General features: G+C 35.0%; 2 protein-coding genes across 4 annotated transcripts; one reads left to right on the top strand and one right to left on the bottom strand.

Moving 5' to 3' along the window:
- Positions 1–748: 748 nt before the first annotated feature.
- Positions 749–2,920, top strand: LOC106368363 (immune-associated nucleotide-binding protein 9). 3 transcript variants are annotated; one of them, XM_013808310.3, is made up of 6 exons: positions 749–880; positions 1,111–1,368; positions 1,443–1,714; positions 1,796–1,960; positions 2,036–2,170; positions 2,546–2,920. In XM_013808310.3, exons 2-6 carry the CDS (start codon positions 1,122–1,124, stop codon positions 2,750–2,752), a joined length of 1,026 nt encoding a protein of 341 aa, XP_013663764.1. In that variant the 5' UTR covers positions 749–880; positions 1,111–1,121; the 3' UTR covers positions 2,753–2,920. The 3 variants fall into 3 exon arrangements, with proteins under 3 accessions (XP_013663764.1, XP_013663762.1, XP_013663763.1); XM_013808308.3 differs by having other exon boundaries at positions 789–1,012; XM_013808309.3 differs by having other exon boundaries at positions 799–981.
- A 312-nt stretch (positions 2,921–3,232) lies between these two features.
- LOC125587752 (GDSL esterase/lipase At1g33811-like) lies at positions 3,233–5,075 on the bottom strand. Its single transcript, XM_048758832.1, has 6 exons — positions 4,820–5,075; positions 4,624–4,727; positions 4,398–4,522; positions 4,083–4,331; positions 3,729–3,996; positions 3,233–3,634 (listed from the first exon to the last, which is right to left on the bottom strand). The coding sequence occupies exons 1-6, from the start codon at positions 4,966–4,968 to the stop codon at positions 3,417–3,419; spliced, it is 1,113 nt and encodes a 370-aa protein (XP_048614789.1). The 5' UTR covers positions 4,969–5,075; the 3' UTR covers positions 3,233–3,416.
- Between the last annotated feature and the right edge of the window lie 4,045 nt (positions 5,076–9,120).

Genomic DNA, 9,120 nt, shown 5'->3' on the forward strand with positions numbered 1-9,120 from the left:
TTCCGCAGATGGAAGATCATCAGTTTGCATGGATACTATGGTATATCTGGAAAGCTAGGAATAATAAAGTTTTCAGTGATCTGGATATTGATCCTTTGGATAAGCTTAAACTGGCAGAAACATAATCAACATTGTGGGCTGAGGCACATATATTGAATGAGCAGAGGGCTATACCACCAATAGTAGCTACGATCCTGCCGTCAATTCCAGGAAGATGGTGTTTTGCGGATGGCTCATGGAAAGAGGGTGATACCTTTTCAAGACAAGGTTGGTATAGTACTTTAGAAGGATTTGATGGATTGTTGGAGGCAAGGAATGTTAGGGCTAGTATCTCTCCCCTTCATGCGGAGATGGAAGCGCTACTCTGGGCAATGGTATGCATGAGGAATTTACGTCAATTTCAGGTTACGTTTGCAACGGATTGTTCTCAATTGCTGAAGATGGTTTCCATACCAGAGGAATGACCTGCTTTTGCAAATTATTTGGAAGATGTCAAGACCTTGAAAAAGAGTTTTATCCGATCAGAGATTATCTATGTACCACGAACGCAAAATACAAAGGCGGATAGACTAGCACGCAGTGTTAGGAAGCAACCGTCTTTCGTCGTTCACATGGATGCAGATCAGCCAATTTGGTTTACAGAGTCAGCATGAGTCTGTAAAAGTCCATGACAAAAAAAAAAGGATATTTATCAGATAGGTTTTAAAAAAACGATATTTATCTGATAAAATAAGATTTTTTTTTATGTTTATTTGCTAGATACGTAACGTTCCAATAGATTTAGTAAGGGTTACTGAGTCCATATAAAGATATCTGCTTTTGTGGCTTTTGTGTGATCTAAAATATCTCTAGTCGCTTCATCTCTCCTATTTCTAACCAAGTAACCTTCTATCTTCTCTTTCTTACTCCATCTATTGTCGTCTGATCTGTCGATTCTGTAGTTCTGTTCTGCCTTGGTGTTTAATTCCTCTTTGCAAGCAAGTAATATTCTATTGGAAACTTGAGAGTTTGGGTTTGTAAAGTTCTTGCGATCGTCATTGTTACTTTAATTTTCTAATTACTCTGTCAAAGGTCAGAACTTTGCTTCATTGTTTTCATTGTTTTATACAGAAATAACGTATATGAGTTTGTACAAGATGGGTGGAGACATGATGGAAGATGATTGGGAGTTTGCTTCATCCTCAAACCCTAACCGAACCCTAGTTCTTGTCGGCCGTACTGGAAACGGAAAGAGCGCAACAGGTAACAGCATCCTTGGCAAGAAAGCGTTCAAGTCAAAAGCAAGCTCTAGAGGAGTGACTAGCACATCAGAGTCGCAGAGAGTTGTTCAAGAAGATGGACAGATCGTCAACGTCATTGATACTCCTGGTAAAACCTCTCTCTTTTTTTTTCATTGAAAAGTTATGAAAGGGTTCTCACTTAGTCAATACCTTTTTTTGCAGGTCTGTTTGATTTGTCAACGGCAGCTGAGTTTGAAGAGATTGTGAGATGCATAACTCTTGCTGAAGGTGGAATCCATGCTGTTCTGTTGGTGTTCACCGTGAGGGGTCGACCTACTGATGAGGAGCAGTCTGTTCTCTATCACTTGCAGACACTCTTCGGGAGTAAGATCTCTGACTATATGATCATTGTCTTTACCGGTGGGGATGATTTGGATGACAATGATGAGACCTTGGAGGACTACTTGGGTCAGGAGTGCCCTGAGTTTCTGAAAGTCAGTAATATCTTATACACAAGTTAGTTTTTTTTTTTTGTTCCAGCTTTGCTTATGCATGTTTTTTTTTTAATTGTGTAGGAGATTCTTGAGCTATGTGACAATAGAATGGTACTGTTTGATAACAAGACTACCAATAAGCGCAAGAAGGCAGAGCAAGCTCAGAAGCTTCTCTCACTTGTTGATTCAGTTGCTAGAAAGAACAATGGAAAACCGTTTACTGATGAGTTGTTCCATGAGCTACAGGTGAATTTTGCTTCAGTTTATTTCTTTAATCTGTCTTCTGAGGACAGAATGCTTAATATGATTGTGTTCTCTCAGGAGGAGGCTATCAAGCTACGTGATCAGAAAAAGGAGGTTGAATCGCTCAAGGGTTATTCAAAGAGTGAGATATCTGAGTTCAAGAAGCAGATAGAGATATCCTATGACAGGCAGCTTAGCCGCATCACAGAGATGGTATATCTTTACTATATTGTTAACTAACTTCTGGTCTTCCTAAAAGGCTTTTATGCTAGGGAGTTAAAGAAAATTCAGAATGTGTACCTATCAATATACTCTGTTTATTAGAGTTTCAACCACGCTACAAAGCACAAAGGCTTAAACTATTGTGTACATTGTACGAAACTGCAAGTATAAACTGTAGTTGCGTTATCTGTTAGTGGTTTGGTTCAGTCAACTGAGAATCTCCTTGTAGAAACGTAGAGATAAGCTCAATATATAAAGAATCAGTTGATCGCATCATCACTACTCTTTGCGTCTGTCCTTGAGCTAAAAGCTAGTTTGTTACTTCCTAATCAGCTTTATGTTTTGTTTGTTGTTGTTGTTGTGCAGGTGGAGACAAAGCTGAAAGAAACGGCAAAGAGGCTGGAGAAACAGCTAGGTGAAGAGCAAGCGGCAAGACTTGAAGCTGAAGAGAGGGCAAATGAAGTTCAGAAACGGTCGAGCGATGAGATTAAGAAGCTGAGAGAGAATCTGGAGAGGGCGGAGAAAGAGACAAAGGAGCTCCAGAAAAAACTTGGAAAGTGCATCAATCTTTGATTGAGAAAGCTTCTTTCAAGTCTCTGATAAGGGCTTCATTTATTCAATATATTGTGGTTTTATTTATCATCAAAAGACAAAAAGGTGTTTTATAAGTCTAAATAATGACGGATGCACGTGAATATTATTTTTCTCTCTTCTGAATTTGATGAATATTTTGTGTGTTTAGTTGATTGCTCTGCTTGGTTGGACAAAACTAGAAAACCGACCTTTTACAGACCTGTTGAGTGTCGAGTAATACGGCTACTTGTCAAATAAAGCTAATGGTACTTATTGCAACCGTTGATCATTTAACCAATCATGGAAGTTGTACAAAATAGAGCATTACATTTTATTTTGTAACTACTAACATGAGTAGTTACAAATGTAACGACATTCGAATTGGAGTATAAAAAAGTGACTTGTAAATAATAAATATACTAATAAAAACAAAAGAAAGAATTGTAGTTGTACATATTATGACAACTTTAATAAATCATGTGGCTAACAATTTGCAACGAGCTTATAATATTTGAGTCATACATAGTCATAGCTGAAATAAGAGGAACAACAGAAAACAAAGAAAATTTATAGTTATTTCAAAGAAATATATAAGTGAAGAAACACAGCATACAGCTAGCTTGGTTACATGTCACATATGCATTCATATCAAGATCTCCTTTATTTAATGATTGGCTAGTTCTTGAATGTTAATGGGGTAAGCGTAAGCTCGAGAGTTGAAATTAGACTTGGCCAGCAATATGTTAGCCGTCTCTGTCGGGTGAAACGCATCCCAAAAGAGATACTTGGTCCGGTCACTACACGGCTGCTGCAGGGGTAAACACGTTATCTGACCATTGTTCCTCCCCACCCCACAACAACCTTTGTCCACTACCTCAAATCCTGTTGGTATAAATGTTAAGGAAATGCCATTATTAGAATTTGTAGACTTACCTTCAATGTATTGGATTGTGTATGAATTTTATGTAGAACTCACCGTAAGCAGCTCCATTGGCAGCAAGATCTGAAGTACTCTTGTAGGTATCAAGGTAAACAAACTTGGCTCCTTGCAATTGACCATTGTTGAAACGATCAACTAGTTTCTTGAGCTGAGAGTTGAACAGCGCAATTGCATTGTTAATCTTGTCATTGCACCTGCCTGTACTGTTGTTGCGGTTATTATAGCGAGCTAGCTCATAAGGAATGCACCCGATTTGTCCCACTGCGGTAACAATCACTTTCCGGGCTCCAAATTGGTACAGTCTCTGAGCACAAACAAAATAACCATATGAGATATGCAAGTAAACCATTAGTTTCATGATTATAGTATACACTATTGATGAAGCCTTACAGTGAGCTGTTGTGTGTAGTTTTTAATGAGGGACTCTGCATAGGTTTTGTCGTTGTAATCCGTACTGGTTGAGTAAAAGTCAGGCATGAAGTAGTTGTTGAGGTAATCGTTACTTCCCATTCCCGAATAAAAGATACAACTGCTTAAGTATCTTTGGAGCTCATTTGTGTCTCCTCTGAAGTATTGAAGCATTTGTTGAACCGCGCTCGTGTAAGAATTGACCTGCTGGTTCATAGAAGTATGCGCACCCTGCAAAGTTTCCATGTTGGTTCAAAATTTCACATGCTAGGATTAAAAACTTATAGTTTTGTGTACCAAGTTGTCTCCGGTCTCATCTCTAATGCCGGCCGCACCAGATGCAAAATTCGCACCTCTTAGCAAAGCCTGGCCACGAATCCTGGAGTATGGTGGAATGTAAGTCCGAAATCCAAGAATTTGAGCTACAAAAAACAAGAGAAATGTAATAAAAGTTTTACTAACAATAGATATGTTTTTTTTAAAGAATCAGTAGGGGGAAAAATATAGATGCACACAAAAGTACCAAGAGCATCAACGTAAGTGCGACCATTGGTGAATCTTCCGGTTGCACCTTGGGGAAAGTCGATGCCATAAGGCCGGTAATTAGCCCTCGCAAGAGAAAGCAGCCTACATATATTCAAACTTGCAATGAATTTGTCTAACACATGCATATATGGATAAAATTATACAATAACAGAATATAAAACGCAAAACCAAACCTGTTATTGTTTCCGTTATCGACCAAGGAGTCACCAAAGATGTATAAACATGGGACTTGTGATTGTTGTTGTTGCTGTGACACGGCCGTTTCTAGACCAAACAACACCAGACTCAAACTAGCTAATAATACAAAACGGTGAATTGCCATTAAGTTAAATTGTTGACAGGTTTCAAGAAGAATGTGTTTGAAAAAGGTTTGAGTGGAGTTCACAGTTAAATACTGAGGATATGGGTGGTTAGTTGGTTTGGTTCGCCATTTCATAATTGGTTTCATGTGCTGAACGAGTTGTGACAGTTGTTTTTTTAGTTCTTCTCTCACTCTCGTAACATACTCACAAGCATCTCATGCAATCCCGTGAAGTCTCAGAGACTAATGTCTCACTTTCCAGTTGTTTGTGTCACAAGTCCATACTTGCTAGTTGTGACAATTGGGAAAGTACTAACGGTTAACCATTTAGTTAGTTCTTAAGGGGGGGGAAATCATTTAGTTATTTCCTAAAGGGGGAAATCTATATATATAGTCGTTATACAATTTTTTACTAGAAAAGTTCTAAATTAAACAATACGAAGATATATAAATATAATAGTAAAAAAAAATTCAAAACCCAGACAAAAGATCCAAAGCTTTCCAACATCGGAAAATAGAAACATAGTTTGAGCAAGAAGCACAATATCTGCAGCTTTAGAAGACACTGCTAGATCTTGACCCCCACAACTGTGCGGATTTTATTTTTTCTATACTAAAATATTCTAATTTATATAACATTATTATGTAACAATACTATTTTACATATTTTTATATTTTGTAAACATTATTATGTAGAAATACTATTTTACATAATTTTATGTTTCATTTCTAACATTTGGAATATATGAAAATTAAATTAAACTGAACTTATATAATAGAGAAGAATTTTTTTGAAATACTATTAAAAACTAAAACTTATTTAAAAAAAAAAAAACTATAATATTTTGTACTTGTAAAATAATTTTGTAGTAAAGATCCTATTTGAGAAATTGTTTGAAATACACCAACTTGGATAGCATTTAAAAAAAAACTCAATTAAAAATATTCTGACATTTGAGCTTACAGTTTAACGATTATTGTTTAGGATTTATTATTTATGTGGTGAAGTTGAGTTTATAAACTTTTGTAAACAATTCTTATATATTTATAAATGTTTTGGGATGGTTAATTTTGTCTTTTAATAATAAATATAAGATATTTATGAAAAATGATAATAATTTAAAGGTAAATTTGAAAATAGTATCAAATATGAAGTAAAACTAAATTTTGTTAGAATAATTTTTTATACTGTAACATTAAACCGATTTGATAAATGTGTGTTGTATTCATATAGAATATTGCTGGAATATTAATCTTTTTGACATATATAGGTGTGTTCACGTTTAATATAGATTATAAAAGTGTATTCACGTTTAATGTATTCGTTCATGTATATATTCATTTCGTATATATATTGTTCGTTCATTTGTGGTTGGAGTAGGAGATGTAAAACTTTATATATAGTGATTAATAAACTAATTTGGTATAGTTTTTACATATTAAAATGAAATAGCTTTTAACTCAATGAAATTTATAAACATTAATAATAGTTGACTAAAGCTTTATATATACAATATGTAAAGAGGTTAAATGTTTCATCTACGAAGAGAGGTCTAAATTAAAATTTAACCATGAATAAGAATATTAGATTTGAATTAAAAATTATTGACATAAATTGTAATGTTACATGATAGAAGCATTTAAAGTTTTGACCTCTAAGAGATAATTTAAATAAAAAAGTCACCATGTAATGTCATGATTTATGTGTTTAATAAATAAGATGTGTTTAATAAATAAGATATTTTTATTTTTAAATTTTAATAGAAATGTATATTGCTTTCCAACAAAATATTTTTAAAATCTGTGTAAAATGTATTTTTGAAAAGTAATAATTTTAAGTTGTTATTATCATTAAAATATTTTATATAATCTTTAATATTTGTTTATAAATAAAAAAAAATAAATTTAAACTTGTTTAAATGAATCAATTTTCAGAATTAAATATTAAAATGATTCTGAAAAGATTTTAAAAGATTGCTTTTACAATTATCTTAAATTAATATTTATTTTATTTTAAATAAAAATAAAGATATTAAAATATATTATAATGAAGTTATGTACATTTGATAAACTTTCCAAATCGTCCAACTTAAAATATTAAACTTGAAATGAAGTTGTGACTTTTATTTTAATAAAATAGATGATATACTAGTGTAAATTTAAATAGACCACTACAAGAAAACATCACCTTAACGAGGGCGGTTTTCCTCGTTATTTCGTCGTAAAAGAGGCTTTACGACGAAATAGCGAGGAAGCGCGTTTGCTCGTTACTCGTCCGTCGTAACACATATTTCCTCGCTAATTCGTCGTAACTTAGCGAGGAATATATTTCGTCGTAAAGACGAAGTAGGGCGATTCGTCGTAAAGACCACGTCAATATTCCACGCAAAGACGTCGCTACAATTCCTCGTAAATACCTCGAAATGAGTTCCTCGTAACCTACACGTAAATACCTTGAAAGAGTTTCCTCGCAAAATACACGTAACAACCACGAAACGATTTCCTCGTAAAATACTCGTAAACTTTTCCTCGTTATTTCCTCGCAAATGTTTCCTCGTAAAATAGTCGTTAATTGTTTCTCGTCATTTCCTCGTAAGGTTTCCACGTAAAGAGGTCGTACATTAGCTACGAATTTACTTCGTTTTTATTATTTTTACAGAATTTAAAAATATAATTAAAAAATAATTAAAATTATTTAATTTAATAATAAATTAAAATTTAAAATAAAAATAAATCAAAATGAAAATATTTTATATATAAATAAGTTTTGAATTTATATAATACAACAACCAAAAAAAAAACTAAGGGTCAATCATCGCCCGGTAGAATTCATCACTCCTCCTCGTAACATCCGCCTCTTTATGTACGTCGGATGACTCGCCTTGAATGGGATGTTGTTGTCGCATGTTCCTCAACATGGACTCACATTCCGGATTTGTGGCCGCAATAACGTCCAAGAAACCCTCGACTCCACCCATACGAGATTTTGTCGCGGTCAACTAGTTACGCAGCTGAGCGGACTCTCTACGCAGCTCAGTGACTTCATCATCCCGTCGCTGACCATAAGACGATGTCGCTCTCGGAACATCGTTGACGGAACCAATACCCAACGTCCGTCCCTTTTTTTTAGGGACAACCATAAAAACAAAAAATAAATATTGTAAATAAAAATTTAAAGTTAAATTAAATGAATAATAAAAAATTAATTTTTTTGAAAATTTACCTCCTCGTAAATCTTATCCACGTCAAGTGTGGATAAGGTGACGGGTAATCCGTCGGTAGACTGCTGGGTCAGCTGAGTCTGGCGGTCTTCAACCCGAGCAACTACGTCGTTGTAGATTTGCTCGGACTTGCCATCTACAAATACGCCCGCCTTGTTCTTGTGGGTCCTCTCGTAAAGTTCCATAAGAGAAGGGAGATGTCCCGTCTCTTTGGCCTAAAAAACAGTTAAGAAAGTTAGAATAAATTAATATATATATTAAAAAAATTATTTAATAAAATATTTAATTACCATTTCCAAACGGACACCGGCGTGGGGTTTTTGGCCCGTAGTGTGAAGCATCGGCCCGTTCCCGTGCTCATCGACCGTGTTACGGGAGTTAGAGCAAGCCTGGGCGATTCTAATGGAATCAGGAAGGCGCCAATAACGGATGAGGCCATCCCACACATCCGTGGTGAGCTCAGCGGGTTTGCCACGCTCATACCCCTTCACGATCCAGTCACCCTTCCAGTTGGAGACCGTGTCTAACAAGCGAACTTTCGCCTTCGCGTTAAACTTCTTCCTCACCCTCTCAATGATCCCCAAGGCCCAAGTATATTTTTGCTGTTGGAAAAATAAATTAACAATTAGTTTTATAGAAAGTATATATATAAATCATGAAAAAATTAAAGTATATATAATTAATTAATAGAAACTTACAGCGTAAATTTTGAACCACTTCTTTCTGACGTAGTGAGGCGTCTTACTCCAGTTTGGATGTGGCATGGAGAAGTAACCCTTGATCGTGTCGGTTACGTCCGATGCAAGACATCCGTCAACCCCCCACCTGGAAAATACAAATTTAAAATATAAATTATTTTTTAATGTTATAAAAGAAATTTAAACGAATTAAAAAAAATTAATGCAACATACCACAAAGTTCCGTCCGGTCGGTCTGGGTCGATGACTGGTAA

This window comes from Brassica napus, chromosome C5 (genome assembly GCF_020379485.1).
Source record: "Brassica napus cultivar Da-Ae chromosome C5, Da-Ae, whole genome shotgun sequence".
Taxonomy (NCBI): Eukaryota; Viridiplantae; Streptophyta; class Magnoliopsida; order Brassicales; family Brassicaceae; genus Brassica; species Brassica napus.

What these genes read in the sequence shown, in the direction of transcription:
- LOC106368363 (XM_013808310.3), top strand. Translation starts at nt 1,122, where the DNA reads ATGAGTTTGTACAAGATGGGTGGAGACATGATGGAAGATGATTGGGAG. An exon ending in CAACGTCATTGATACTCCTG is followed by an intron (nt 1,369 to 1,442) that starts GTAAAACCTCTC and finishes CTTTTTTTGCAG; the next exon opens with GTCTGTTTGATTTGTCAACG. An exon ending in AGTTGTTCCATGAGCTACAG is followed by an intron (nt 1,961 to 2,035) that starts GTGAATTTTGCT and finishes GTGTTCTCTCAG; the next exon opens with GAGGAGGCTATCAAGCTACG.
- LOC125587752 (XM_048758832.1), bottom strand. Translation starts at nt 4,968, where the DNA reads ATGGCAATTCACCGTTTTGTATTATTAGCTAGTTTGAGTCTGGTGTTG. An exon ending in CACTTACGTTGATGCTCTTG is followed by an intron (nt 4,523 to 4,623) that starts GTACTTTTGTGT and finishes TGTTTTTTGTAG; the next exon opens with CTCAAATTCTTGGATTTCGG. An exon ending in ATGAGACCGGAGACAACTTG is followed by an intron (nt 4,332 to 4,397) that starts GTACACAAAACT and finishes GAAACTTTGCAG; the next exon opens with GGTGCGCATACTTCTATGAA.